We start from the raw sequence: 16,054 nt of genomic DNA, 5'->3' as shown, positions 1-16,054 counted from the left end.
CCTACAAGAATAACTTGAACCTAACGTTTAAAGAATGCTTAATGTCAAAATTTCACAAGGTCCTGCGAAAATATCCTCATTAAAGTAAGACCTGTTGCATTAACATGTCTGTCTCCTTTTTCTTCTTTCTGTCTCAGCAGAAGTGTAGTTTCTTGTTGTATAAGCTTTGCATCTGCACTCATTGACCTCTTTTGTGTTAGTGAACGCTTGATGTGTTTTTTCTGCACCACAAAAGCTTTTTTAATGCAGATTTGACACTAGCTTACTTATGCATATTAAACCAGGTTAGGAGGTATTGCTTAGAGTTTTTTTTACCTGTTCTATCTCTATGTCTGTCTGTCTGTCTTTCTGTCTGTCTATCTGTCCACTCTGTCTGTCTCTGTGTGTGTGGCGTGTGTGTCTGTTCGTCTATCTGTCTACTGTGTCTGTCTGTTTATCTACTCTTGTCTGTCTGTCTGTCTATCCATCCATCTACTCTATCCATCTATTCTGTCTGTTTGTCTGTCTATCTATCCATCTACTTTGTCTATCTATCCACTCTGTCTTGCTGTCTGTCCATCTATCCATCCATCTACTCTGTCTGTCTGTCTGTTTATCCATCCATCAACTCTATCCATCTATTATGCCTGTCTGTCTATCCATCTACGCTGTCTGTCTATTTATCTCCTCTATCCATCTATTCTGTCTGTCTGTCTATTCATCTACTCTGTCTATCTATCCACTCTGTCTGGTTGTCTGTCCATCTGTCTATCTACCTTGTCTGTCTGTCTGTCAATCCATCATCCATCTACTCTACCCATCTATTCTGTCTGTCTGTTTATCCGTCTACTCTGTATGTCTGTCTGTCTATCCATCTACTGTATCTGTCTGTCTGTCTGTCTGTCTATCCATCCATCTACTCTACCCATCTATTCTGTCTGTCTGTTTATCCGTCTACTCTGTCTGTCTATCCATCTACTCTATCTGTCTGTCTGTCTGTCTCTCTATCCATCCATCTACTCTATCCATCTATTATGTCTGTCTGTCTGTCTGTCTATCCATCTACGCTATTTGTCTATTTATCTCCTCTATCCATCTATTCTGTCTATCTGTCTATCCGCCTACTCTGTCTATCTGTCTGTCTGTCTGTCTGTCTGTCGGTCTATCCGTCTACTCTCTCTGTCTATCTATCTACTCTGTCTGTATGCCTATCCATCTATTCTGTCTGTTTGTCTATCTATCCGTCTACTCTGTCTATCTATCCACTCTGTCTGTCTGTCTGTCTATCCATACATCTACTATATCCATCTATTATGCCTGTCTGTCTATCCATCTACGCTGTATGCCTATCCATCTATTTTGTCTGTCTGTCTATCTATCTATTCGTCTACTCTGTCTATCTATCCACTCTGTCTGGCTGTCTGTCCATCTGTCTATCTACCTTGTCTGTCTGTCCATCTGTCTGTCTGTCTGTCTATCCATCATCCATCTACTCTACCCATCTATTCTGTCTGTCTGTTTATCCGTCTACTCTGTATGTCTGTCTACTCTGTCTGTCTATCCATCTACTCTATCCATCTATTCTGTCTGTCTATCTATCTATCTATCCATTTACTGTGTCTATCTATTCGTCTACACTGTCTATCTATCCACTCTGTCTGGCTGTCTGTCCATCTGTCTGTCTATGTACTCTATCCATTCTGTCTGTCTGTCTGTCTATCTATCCACTCTGTCTGTCTGTCTGTCTGTCTATCCATCGTCCATCTACTCTATTGATCTATTCTGTCTGTCTGTCTATCCGTCTACTCTGTCTGTCTGTCTACTCTGTCTGTCTGTCTGTCTGTCCATCCATCTATCTCTATCCATCTATTCTGTCTGTTTGTCTATCTGTCTATCCATCTACTTTGTCTTTTTATCCACTTTGTCTGTCTGTCTACTCTGTCTGTTTGTCTGTCTGTCTGTCCATCTACTCTATTCATCTATTCTGTCTGTCTATCTATCCGTCTACTCTGTCTATCTATCCACTCTGTCTGTCTTTCTGTCTGTCTGTCTGTCTGTCTGCCTGCCTGCCTGTCTATCCATCTACACTGTCTGTCGGTCTATCCATCTACTCTATCCATCTATTCTGTATGTCTGTCTGTCTATCCATCAACTCTATCCATCTATTCTGTCTGTCTGGCTATCTATCTATCCACTCTGTCTGGCTGTCTGTCCATCTGTCTGTCTACTGTGTCTGTCTATCTATTCTGTCTGTCTGTCTAACCATCTACTTTGTCTGTCTGTCAGTATACTGTGTGTGTGTGTGTGTGTGTGTGTGTGTGTGTGTGTGTGTGTGTGTGTGTGTGTGTGTGTGTGTGTGTGTGTGTGTGTGTGTGTGTGTTTTGTCTACTCTGTCTGTCTGGAAAAGAGAGACATACTTGAAAAACACACATAGATGTTTACAACATTAAGACATGTACCCATACATACTATCATGTACCCGCCTGTAATGTAATCACTGTCTCTTACAGAGGTAACTGATTATTATTCCATTCACCTGATGTTTTGCATTGTCTGTTATCTTCGCATAAAAATCATGATGATTAATAATAATCCTACTCTTCTTTGATGGAGTGCCAATCTGAATAGGACACAGTAATTATAATCTCTCTTTGATATCCTCTTTAAACACAACTGCTATCATGACTCTATAATGTAGTATCTCTACTGCAAAACACATATCAGACTGACACTTCAGATGTCTGCTTACTTATGTTAATGGTCCATATTGAAATGTTATAAGATTGCAAGTGATTGATCTAAATTCTTACATAAGCTTTACATCGAGTGTCTGACGGTTATGCAATCACAGGTGTTATCGTATTTTCATTTTGTGTTTCTTTACAAACAAGCCTCAATAGTGACGGTGATACAACTGGTAAACAATGCTGTGGACACCATTGAGAATGAAGGTATCATGTTTTTGGAGTTTTTTTCTACATTGAAGTCTTTTTAATAGTAAACTAAATAAAGTGTATAAACTGTTTGATGCCTTTAAATCTTGCATTAACAAAAATGATAAATCATGAATCAGGTCACGTTAACAATACATAAATAACATCTTATTGTCCTCTTCTGACAGTTGCAGAACTGAGTGACGTGCAACCTTGCAATGCCACATGTGAGTCCTTTATTAAAATACTAAATATGAAGCAAAGGGTATAATGTGTCTTTGTGCCACACCTGGTGCATACTGTATTTATGCATTTATATATGCATCTCATATTAACATGGAATAATGTTCCAAAGTTTAACAACTGTTGGACAAATCTGTCATTTTAATTGTATAATTTTGCATTTATTGTGGTTCTTTAAAAATATATATATATTTTAATCTTACAACACATTCACTTTTCCACATCAAGCCCACGCCTCCGTCACGACAATGAGATTTGCTTGGAATTCGTCAAGGAGTATTTTGCGAATTGTAAGAGCTCACATTTTTATTAACTGTATTAAACGTAAAGATGCATTGATAAGTCGTATCTAAACGTCATATCTCATAAACATGTTAAATATCACGATCCCAGGAAATTACTTAAATTTGCATTTTAATGCAAGATTACTTTAGATTATCAACTTTATCTAAATTTAATCTAAATGAGTTTTCCATCAAAGTTAGCTAATCCATTTTTCTCATTAAAATGTTTTTGTAGTTTTTAAATGTAAAAAACGGCAATCCTAATATTGTTTGATGGACCCATTGCATTATATAAACACTTTTAGTTATTATAAATTCACATATTCACCCAAAAATGAAAATTCTTTCATCATTTACCTAAAATAAAGTAGTTTCAAACCTATATACATTTTTTTTATCTGCTGCATGCAAAAAAGGATATTTGTAATCAAGCAGGAAGCAGAGAACCATTGACTTCCATAGTAGGAATTACTATGGAAGTCAATGGTGCTCTAAAACTGTCCCACATATTTATACAGGTTTGGGGGGTGAATAAATGACAAACCTTCATTTTTTGGTAAACTATCCCTATAACAAATGCAAAATAATAATCAAATCCAAATAATTGTGATGTGTGTTTATGTTTCAGCCTACCAATGGCAGACACCAGACTGGCTCCATGACACATGTCTCCCGGGCTTGGAGTCACCCCCACGAGACCAGACCCCCACACCACCCCCTCCACCCCTGCCTGCTCCCCCACCTCCCCTAACCTTTACCCCTACCCGCCTGGGCGGCAGCGTTCAGTTGAACAGAAGCACTCTCTCTCTGCAGACCGGATATCCGTTACGGAGATACCAGGGCCGGAGAGATTTCCGTGCATCTTTAACGCAAGATGACAGCAACTCACCCGTTTACGAGGAGTACCGTGAGCGTGACCATTACGACACCCTCCCTACCGTTCACCCGCCTCGTGTTGGCTTTAGCGAGGGGCCATCCAGACCCGAGTACAATCTCTCCAGCCAGTATCTGCACTCACGACCTCCTCTGCTAGCCTGGGAAGAACGGCCACGTGTCTGGGAGAACACACACGTTTTCGGGAGCCAGCAGGAGATCGACAGACTTGACACGGTTTCACTTCGCGCGCGACGCTTACGTGGTCAGAGCCCAAAGACGACTTTGCCTGGAATGAGAGAGTACATTTGACCAATAACCAGACTCCTTAATCATACTGCGTGCTTGTGATCATGCATGTAGAGGAGCTGACTGAGGACTTAGAGGCCTGAAGACGTGTGATGATGTTGGGGATTGGAAAGTTTTGGCTTATAGTTTCTTATTTTTTTAATAAATGGGGTCATTTAAATGTATTTCATTAACTAGGCTACGGGTAAGTATGTGCTAAGTTTGTGTGGTACTTGTGTGACATAGTTTTTAACACAAAGTCAGCGTTCGGCTATGCATTTGGCATACACATCTATCCAAATACTTGCGTTCAATTGATGGATTTTTTATCTACGTGAAGAACTCAGATGCAAAAGCCTTTTAGTGCGTCTGACATGTTTTTTTTTTTGTTAATTAGCATTTTTTATTAAGCTCTTATGTTTAGGTTCAGTAAATTCACTTTAATGGCAATGAAAGAGTTAATAGTCAGTAAATGAAATGCCTTATTTTCACAAATGTCACTTTAGTAATTTCATTGGTATTTACCAAAATTTCGTTGCAAAACCCTCTAAGTGCATGCAAAAATGCAAAGGCTAAAAATTCAGTCAATATCTTAATATATTCGGTCAACCTCCTTTAATTGGATAAGAAACTTTTTTCTTCTTCACTGTAAAAAATTATTATGTGCCTTAAAATATTTGACTAAATAAAATGAGTATAACTACAGTATATTAAAAAAAAAAAATTTTTTAACAATATTAAATTTAAATTAAATATAGTTAAATATAGTTAAAATAACATAAAAATGTGAGTAATTTGAGTAATTCTTAATGAACACATTATTGAGTAAACTTAACTTTTTTTGTATAATCCACTTAAATTTGTAGGAAATTAATTTAATATTTTTTAAAACTACATTAATGATTTTTGGAACTAGGCAGTGAACTAGTAGTTTCCAGCATACTTTGCATGGGACTGCATTTGAACAGTAAATTTAGAAATTAAACGTCATTGTATGTGTTTTTAACTAAATAGAAATAATTGTTACAGGGTTCCCACGGGTCCTTGAAATCCTTACAAGTTTATGAATCTGGGGAAAAAATTCAAGGCCCTGGGAAGTTTTAAAATATATATATACATAGATACAGGTCATTGAAAGTGCTTGAATCTATTTTATGCAAGAAGTTTCCTGAAAAAAAATCAATATTATTCCCTGTGTAGTGTAGTATAATATCATACAAATTCTAGACTTTTTAAGCACACGTGCTAAACTGTACGCTTTAAATGCTTATATCTTCTGTATGCCAATGTTCATACCAAAATGCTTTTTTGCATATAAACGTCTCGGGTTACGTATGCAACTGTTGTTCCCTGAGAAGGGAACGAGACGCTGCTTCTTCCTTGCCGTACTTCCTGCGTCCCTGTAATGCCGTCTTTGGCAATATTTCAGATAGTGATATACTTCCTGTCTCCCGCGTAACCCTGTCTTTGTCTTTAAGCCTCACCATTGGTTGAATTTGATATACACATTCAGACGCATTTACCCCTGGAGGCGTCCCCAAAGTGTCACCGCAGTGACGCAGCGCAAGTTCCCTCGAAAGGGAACTGTAACAATGTATCTTAAAAGGTAACACGGTGTAACCTTACTCTCACTTGAAATGTGTCCCTACATTAAGTCCTTGAATTTGAGGGTATTGGACCTGAAAAGTCCTTGAAAGATCCTTGAATTTGAAGTTAACTAAGGTGTGGCACCCTGTTGTTAGTATTTAATGTTCTTTGTATCTTTGAGTTTTAAGTGTTTCTTTTTTTAGTTTTGTATATTGTAAGTAAGTAAATTCTACTTATTGTTTTTTTTTCTAAATCTCCTGGCCTTTAACAGATTCTGGCAGCAAAGTGCTATTTCTAAATGGGATTAAGCTGCTTTTGCATCTGAGCTCTTCATATGTTCCCTGTTTATCCGATGTACATCTAAAGTTTTCCAAAAAGTTAATTTAATAGATTTTTTTTTTTTTTTTGGTGAATCTTCAAGGTTTGTTAGGAGATAACCTTGCACACATACTCAAAATCCAGATGGAAGGTCCACAAGTTCATATGTTAATGAAGGCCTGTTTATGTATTCATACACTTTTAATAAGTCATCACTAATGCATACATGACAAGGTCATGTCAATCACACATTGAACATCTGGCATTAGAAATATGTTTTTATTTTAGGAGTAACACTCTTACTTCAATCACAGAACTGTTCTGCTAAATATTGGTGTTTAATTCGTATTGTGTAAATGAAGTCTAGGATATTTAAGTTTAGTTATGTTTAGTCATTTCTGTTATGAAAACTGATAATTTGATAATAGCAATAAATCAGATTATTTGAAGGGTTTTCTGGATGACCCCGTGGGTCGGAGATACTGATTGTATTAATGCTTATAAGTGTTAATGTTGTCCATTTAATGTGTACTCACTGTGTGTATATAATAAAATAAAAATGCAGTGTATCGTAACTGTGCATACTATGATGCATTATATATTGACTGGTGAAGCATTATTAAACAGGACTTTGCACATGAAGTGAGTTTACCTGTGTGGGAACTCAATAGCAATCCTCTAAGCCACAGGAATCCTTTCTTATTATATACATAATGTTCCACTTTCATACAGTACAGTAGTTACAACATTGTTTGTGTCGCATCTTTTCTGCTGGATGCACACAAATAACATTTCTCGTAAACACAATCAATTTAAGACATTGTACATTTATGAAAACATGATTTCGAAAGTACATCAGAAACAACAATACACATGACAGCACAATCCGATTTTGTCATTCAAAGCTTGTTTACAGGAGAAGTTCCAGGAATCCGGCTTATACCGTATGATCGAAACATAATGATGCTTTCATTTCTAAGCTGTTTCTCAGTGGTGTAGCTAAAAATGGCCTGCATTTAGTCACTAAATCTTTTATAGTCACTTTTTATGCTTCAAGTGTGCAGTTTTATCAATCATTCATGTTTCATGTAAACGTGCAATATAGATTTTTCTGATTTGGTGATTTGAAGGTTCAATGAAAAGGATGGTAGTGGTATTGTGCTCTATATATGATTTCGCCATTTAAATGGAGAAGATCTTGCCTCTATATACAGTTGAAAGAAAAAGTATGTGAACCCTTTGGACTTACTTGGATTTCTTCATAAATTGGTCTTTAAATGTGTTCTGATCTTCATCTAAGTCACAACAATAGAGAAACACAGTCTGCTTAAACTAATACCGCACAAGCATTATACGTTTTCATGTTTTTATTGAACACAACATGTAAACATTCATAGTGCAGGGTGGAAAAAGTATGTGAACATTTGGGTTTAATAACTGGTTGACCCTCCTTTGGCAGCAATAACCTCAACCAAATGTTTCCTATAGTTGCAGATCAGACCTGCACAACGGTCAGGAGAAATTTTGGACCATTCCTTTTTGCAAAAGTGTTTCAGTTCAGCAATATTCTTGGGATGTCTGGTGTGAATCGCTGTCTTGAGGTCATGCCACAGCATCTCAATCGGGTTGAGGTCAGGACTCTGACTGGGCCACTCCAGAAGGCGTATTTTCTTCTGTTGAAACCATTCTGTTGTTGATTTACTTCTATGCTTTGGGTTGCATCTTTTGTTACTCACACATAGCGTTGTGCCAGTAGTGCTGTGGAACATCCAGGAGCTCTTTTGCAAACTTTGCAAACGTGCTGCAATGTTTTTTTTGGACAGCAGTGGCTTCCTCCGTGGTGTCCTCCCATGAAGTCCATTCTTGTTTAATGTTTTCCTTATTTTAGATTTGTCAACAAAAATGTTAACATGTGCCAGAGATTTCTGTAAGTCTTTAGCTGACACTCTAGGATTCTTCTTCACCTCATTGAGCATTCTGCGCTGTGCTCTTGCAGTCATCTTTACAGGACGACCACGCCTAGGGAGTGTAGCAACAGTGCTGAACTTTCTCCATTTATAGACAATCTGTCTTACCATGGACACATGGACCTCAAGGCTTTTAGATATACTTTTGTAGCCCTTTCCAGGTTTATGTAAGTCAACAATTCTTGATCGTAGGTCTTCTGAGAGCTCTTTTGTGCGAGGCATGGTTCACATCAGACAATGCTTCTTCAGAACAGCAAACTCAAAACTGGTGTGTGTTTTTTTATTGGACAGAGTAGCTTTAATCAACACATCCAATCTCATCTCATTGATTGGACCCCAGGTTGGTTGACTCCTGGCTACAAATAGCTCTTGGAGAAGTCATTAGCCTAGGGTTTCACATACTTTTTCCACCCTGCACTATGAATGTTTACATGTTGTGTTCAATAAAAACATGAAAATGTATAATGTTTGTGCGGTATTAGTTTAAGAAGACTGTGTTTCTCTATTGTTGTGACTTAGATGAAGATCAGAACACATTTTGCAATTTATGAAGAAATCCAAGTAAGCCCAAAGGGTTCACATACAGGTACTTTTTCTTTCAACTGTAGATAAAGTGTGTCAGATACTTTGGAGGAGGATGGGTAAAGCTTTACTAAATTAATGGGTTATATATTTTAATCTATTTTTTAGGGCTGCATAATGATTAATCGTGATTAATATTTTGCAGAATAAAAGTTTTTGTTCATATATATGTTTGTGTACGGTGTATACTAATTATGTACATATAAATACACACACATGCATGTATAATTTTAAGAAAAAATTATTTATAGATTAAATATTTAAATATAATATAAATTGTATTTAAATATACAAATGTATGTACATGTAAATATTTCTTAAATAAATACGTGTGTGTATTTATATATACAGAATTATTATACACAGTGCACGCACACATAAATTATGTTAACACAAACTTTAATTCTGCAAACAATTAATCGCGATTAATCGCTATGCAGCCCTACTATTTATATTGTTAGTAATGCCATAAAATTGTGCATTTGTAAAAAAATTTTTAAAAATGTATTAGTAATTGCTTAAAGGGATAGTTCACCCGAAAAAAAATCTTTAATAATTTTCTTACTCTCATGTTGTTACAAACCTGTATAAATGTTTTTTATGTGCATCACGTGTGATGTCAAAATACGAGTCTGCTGCAGACGCGTCTAAAGGGTTTATGATAAAAATGACGCTCGCGTTTGACAGATACTCGCATAATCTCTCACATGTAATTAGGGTTGGGTACCGAAATGCGGTGCCCTTATGGCACCGAAGCCTATATGGGCGGTACCTACCGGACCGAATCAGAACACAGATTTCGGTGCCTCATTTCGGTGCCTCTTAATGCATGAACGGTTGACTGAAGTATTTTGCTCTCAGTAGCGCAAAAAGCATAATCACACAAGCACAGCACAATCGCTAGTTAAATTATACTGCACTCATATGGTGTAAATAATTTCCTCACAAAATTCACGTGAATGTGAAAGTCGGAAAGATTTGATAATACAGAGGATTCAAGTTTGATTTCTTCGCTTAACTTAGGTGAGTTTGTTCATATTTTACATTATTGTAGTTTTATATTAAAAAACGGAAACCAATCATTCGTTTTGAAAAATCTAAGGATCTTAAGATTTATTTATGTTATAGGGCGGGTAAAATGTTTACCGTCTATTCGTTTTTGTTAAACGTTAAGCGAGTCATTTTACATTTTTATTGTTGTTCTGTTTTAATAAAAAAATAATAATGAACAAATAAGCATTCATAGTAATGAAAATTATGTCAATTAAATCTTTCATTTATTTGTGTTTTAACGCAGATACCATCCGTCGAATTCGTTTTATTAATAAACAAGCAATATAAGCAAGTTTGTCATTGGAGCTACTATTTTATTGGAGTTGAGTTTTTCGTTAAGAGTAATAATGAACAAACATTTTAAAAATTAATTTTATTAATAAATGGAAATATTAAATAATCTAATGTTAAATATTAAATAGCCAACTTTTAAACTTCTTTGCCAAATATATTTTCATTTAAAATATGCGCTGTGTTTAATAAGTTTAAAATGTGAAAAAATCCTCATCTGCACATCCCTAATAATACAAATCGAACAAATTTTGTAAGAATATATGTCCAGGTTATTTTTATATTCTGACTTAAAAGAACAATTTGGAAAATGAGATCCTCAGAGGAGCGCGTGAATGCCGCAATTGATATGACGGCAGCTTATTTTATATTTTATGGTTTATAAAAAAAGGGAATATCCCGCACACTATTAACTTGCAAAAAGCATAATTTTGAAAGTTAATAGTGTGCGGGATATTCCCTTTTTTTTTATAAATGTTTGGTGGACTTCATTGTCTCTTCATCCAACGCACCTAACCGGAACTAACAGGTGTGCGACATTGTTCTTCTATTTTATATTTTATATGGTAACATTCCTTCAGAGAATTTGCTAAAACGTATTACCTCACTAATGTTTTTATTAGTACTTCGGCTGATATTGGCCTGAGATGGCCGGCGGCAGTCACGAGTGTCAAGTTCATCGGAGACAAGCAGAAAGCGTCAAAACGTGAATGGTTTTACAAGCCGATAAGAAAATATTTTGGGTGAATTCCAAATGCCGTTTTGCGCCATTGAAGGGCACTTCACGAAGAGGACTTCGCATGAACAGTCGATCCAAATAAAGAGGAAAAGACGCTGTATTTTATTGCTCTATTTGCAAAGTGTGTTTAATTAGCCACACTATGAGACACACAATTGCGCAACTTTCTCAAGAGTTCAAGAGATCTGATCTTCGAAGGGAATAGGACATACTGTAGGGAGGATCACTTTCAAATAGAACTCGCCCTTGATCTTTTTGTGAGCGGCAGCCGCGTAGGCTTTAACCAATCATTGAACAGATTATTAACAACCAATCATAGAACATTTTTCTGAGCTCAAAGTGGACTGTTAAGAAGATTTTCATAAAAAAGAAATCAAGAATGCAGGTCTTAAAAGATGATGGTGCTTTAGGCAAATCATTAATAAACAAATGACAAACAGAGAAGAATTTTCATAGTGTTTTATGCTGTACTTTCATCAACCATCTTTCTGTGACTCTTTTTTTCAAAGTACCACTTTAGGCACAGTTTAGGCACCGGAACCGTTTTAAAACTATCGATTTGGCACCGGTATCGAAAAAAACCCAAACAATACCCATCCCTACATGTAATCAGAGTTTACTATTAAGGGAGTGTCTTGCGTGTGTTTTGTGAACGTGAGCGTCTCTTTTATCATAAACGGTTTTGACGCGTGTGCAGCAGGCCCTTATTTTGACAAGACGCATGATGCACATGGTTCACATGACGCAACAAACACATTTTGAAATGCCGAGCAACACACATAACACTCCGAACACATATTTTAAATTTGCGTCCCTCTGAAGAGAAGTCACCAGCTCCCACTGATTGTGGGACATTTATATTAAAAGTTTTCACTTTCTTGAAAAAGAAAGTAGGCCACTATTTTCCATTGTCACTTTAGTGATGACACTTAATTTCATCCCACTACTACGCCGGTCACATTCCACCACACAAGTCTGATGGATCATTAAGCCGGAAGATAAAACAGAAGTGGATCAACGAGGTCAAACTACCATCTTGCAGTCTGCGTCCACCGAATTAAACGTGCAGCCCTGACTGCATTGAGGATCGTTTGAACTGAAATGGAGCTAATCATAATCCCTTTGAATTAATACTGATTCAACGTTAAAGGAGATGCAGCCGCTGAATCAGTTTCTTTGACTTTAAAAACGAATTCAAGAAAACAGCAGTCTGACAGACACGGGTAGTGATGGGCTTTGCTGGATTATTTCCTGACACACGAGAGAGAGGAGTGATTATACCCACACAGTCTGCTGAATAATATCCAGATTAGACACACAAACCAGACCACATCTCCACACAAAACATTTGCTTCCAGACAAACACACATGCGCGCATGTTTACTTTCAAACTCTTTGGAACAGATGGCATTGATTGTTCAATTCAAATTTGTTTATATAGTGCTTTTTACAATTGTTCATTGTTACAAACAAGGGTACTGTCCCAGTGACAACTTTTGTACCTTTATTTCTGAGAGTGTATAGATAATTTATTATGGCATGTTAAAATTGGCACTTTGTAGGTGTGAGCAAAAATGTGTCCTTAAAATGCAAATGAGCTCTGCACTAAATGGCAGTGTCATGGTTGAATAGTGCAGAGTAAGGGGCGTTATTATCCCCTTCTGACATCACAAGGGGAGCCCAATTACTTGCAGAGAATGGTTTACCAAAACCAAGTTACTGGGTTGATCTTTTTCACATTTTCTATGTTGATAGAAGCACTGGGGACCCAATTATAGCACTTCAGTCAAGTCAGATTTTCATAATATGTCTAAAAAATGTACAAATAACAGAGGCATGTTTCAAGGGTACACTGCACTTTCCAATTCCACACAGCTGTGCCAAATTTTCTCACTCTTTTCATTTTTAGATAAAGCTGGTGTTGATATTACATCGGGTCAAAAAGGTAAAACGATCTGTTCTACTTCAGAAGTACTTCAATGCACTTGAGAAGGTACACTAAAATAATCACTTCACTTAAATAGATTTTTAGTGTATTGAACTATTGTAAATGGACTTGAGTAGACTACACTTAGATGTTCTGATAAAGTACTAAAGACAAATTTTGTATGTGTGAAAATAGTACTTTGTACTATGTGGGTCATTCTATGAAAATGGTGGCTTTTCGAACAGACAACTTTTTAAAAATGTAATTCTTTTTTTATACCAAAATTTATAGTCAGATAATAGTTAACCTCTTAACATTATAAATCAACGTAAATGACAGCTTAATGTATTTTTATATTTTTACTACATTACATTAAAAAATGCTTGTGCTGCTTTTTTGTCACTGGTGTTACCTATATTTTAGATGACAATTCAGGCTTCCCAGAATGTATTTTGACTATTTAATTTGCATACATAATCAAAGACAGAAAAAGTTAATGTAATATCTTGATTAGTAATAATTTACTTTAAACAAGCATGCGTAAAGTTCTTTTGTGTGACCTTTTTCTATTTCTACCATTGTGTTTTTTGTTGTAACATTAGAAATAATTGAGGTTGAGTGATCAAAATTGAATGATGACATCCTTAAAATGCTTACTAATGAATGCAGCAACAGTTAGGTAGATACAAAAACCATATTCTATGAAACTGGGCAACTCTGATGCCAGAAAACCAATATGTCATGTGGTAACACCAGTGACGCAAAGTGAAACCAATGACAAAAGGAAAGCAATATTATTTGTTTACAATATTAAAACAGTTATGAAATGCTAACAAGTCTTTATTAACATAATTTTTGAGGCTTTTATTGAACCTTATGTTGATAAGAAGTTAGTGGTGTAATTGATTGTCACTGGTGATATCGTCATGTCACTGGTGTTACCGGCAGCAACAGTAACACCAGTGACGATAACACCAGTGACAAATCTCCAGACACAATGGCATATCTAAGGCTATGTCCACACGAAGCCGGTGCATTCCCTATCCGATCATTTTTTCCCCTTGCTCTAAAAAAAGAATCCATAAACACGAAACCACTGAAACCGACTGAAAGCGGTGTAGTATATATGCCGGACCAGTATGGGGCGCTGTAATTCTGCCACAGATATACACTATACACGGAGAAGACGACTTTGAGCATGCGCATAACCAACGTATGGTGTTGTCCATTATCGCTTGTTGGTCACCACAATTGCATAGAAGTAATAGATTTTGCTGTAATAAAGCTAGTAGGCTTTAGTAGCTTCTGTAGCACGAACACGATCACGTAGTCCGCCGTTATTGTTGTTGCTGTTACGTGTGACGCTTCCGACACGTGATGTGATGACGTTTTCGCTTCACAAAATATACGGATTGGCTGTACAGACGAAACTGCAAGGGTGTCGGTTTCAGATTTATCCACTTTAGGACCCGGTTTAAAAAAATAGAGGATTCAGTCTCCCAAAACGCCGGATCCGTGTGGATGAAACGCCAATACGATAACAAATTTATACGTATACAGTGGTACGCGTCTCCGTGTGGACAGCCCCTAAGATTGCGGCCAGAGTAGCTCAAAGCACACTTCTTAAATTGTAAATAAATCACTTAATCATGCAATTTGAAAAATTATATTAAAACAATTACTATAAACTGTAGTAAGACCAGTGACACATCTTAAGTCCTCGCATGAAATTATCAAATTATTTATCAAATTGCTAAAAGATGAGGAGAGAGTGCACACTCACATGTCCATGTGCTTTTCAAAACAGCCACGCCTACAATAAACCTTTGACCCAAGAAGAAGTTGGCAAGGATGTTGATTTTTTTCAAAGTGGTTTTTATAAATTGTAACACTAGTGACATGAAATTGAGAGACAGGTATTCCCTGTAAATTATTTATAATATTTAGTTGATATTTTAGTTTTTTAAGTAGTCCCCTAAATGTACTACTTCCCCTTGTATTATGACATTTAAAGAATAATATATTTTTTAACTCAAAATACGTCACTAAACCACGACTTCTGACCCGAGGGACAAGCCAATTTCATGGTACTGATCGTGTTCTACAATATATATATATATATATATATATATATATATATATATATATATATATATATATATATATATATATATAAATGGTTTGCAATATAACTGTCTTACATATTTTTTATTAATAATAAAACACTTCAATTAAAACAAAAATAAAACATATATTTTGTGTCATTATCTGACAATTTTAAGTGTTTTTCCTGGTGGTTGAGGCCGGGACAGGAAAGCCACCATTTTCAGAATGACCCAAGTGTACTTTAGAGCATGTTTCTCACCTGGGCAAACATGAATGAAATTGACCCAATGAATGACCCAATTGAGTCAACTTTTAATAAACTGTATAATGTATAATATACACTGGAAACAAAAATAATGACATAATGATTACAAAACCCTCTTCCATTTTCCCTTTTAAACACATTGGCTACATTCTGACAAGTACTGCCTGTTTTGCATGATCTAATCATATCCAATTGTATAAGAACAGTTATATAATATTCTTTTGTTTACAGTTTAATCAAATAACAAACAATGACAAAGACCTATTCAATCTGAAGTACTGTGTGTACCTGACTAAATAAAAAGTTGCCTAGATTAACACACGCCTAAAGCTATTTTACATGTTGTTGTTCTGTGCCAAATAATTGCTGCCTATAACTGAACTTGGATAATAGGCTTTTAGCCCGGAGCCATGTTCTAGCTTATAAATAACTCAATATCTAATTGAAATCACTCTGAAACAGTAATAAAATGCTTTAAAGAGACTCCATGGGGTTTCCTTTAATTATCTTATGCATGAGGTATTAAGGTACCTTGCTTTTTTCATGTTATCACATCTGCTTCATACAGCACATCCAGCAATTTTTTTATGCACAAATTATTTTACTATTAAAGGCAAGA

At 36.1% G+C, this 16,054-nt stretch overlaps 1 protein-coding gene across 1 annotated transcript in view; it reads left to right on the top strand.

The window, feature by feature from the left end:
* The window catches only part of fat3b (FAT atypical cadherin 3b), a 70,636-nt gene extending 65,322 nt beyond the window's left edge, over window positions 1–5,314 (top strand). Inside the window, exons 28-31 of the mRNA XM_073874244.1 lie at window positions 2,871–2,930; window positions 3,101–3,143; window positions 3,384–3,445; window positions 4,068–5,314. Coding sequence (XP_073730345.1) covers window positions 2,871–2,930; window positions 3,101–3,143; window positions 3,384–3,445; window positions 4,068–4,624 — 722 coding nt within the window. The 3' untranslated portion in view covers window positions 4,625–5,314. The remainder of the gene's footprint in view (window positions 1–2,870; window positions 2,931–3,100; window positions 3,144–3,383; window positions 3,446–4,067) is intronic.
* The last annotated feature ends 10,740 nt before the right edge of the window (window positions 5,315–16,054 follow it).

Source organism: Misgurnus anguillicaudatus, chromosome 12, assembly GCF_027580225.2.
Source record: "Misgurnus anguillicaudatus chromosome 12, ASM2758022v2, whole genome shotgun sequence".
Taxonomy (NCBI): domain Eukaryota; kingdom Metazoa; phylum Chordata; class Actinopteri; order Cypriniformes; family Cobitidae; genus Misgurnus; species Misgurnus anguillicaudatus.
Note: the sequence above shows the minus strand (reverse complement) of the source record. Positions and strands in the feature narration are given on the sequence as shown.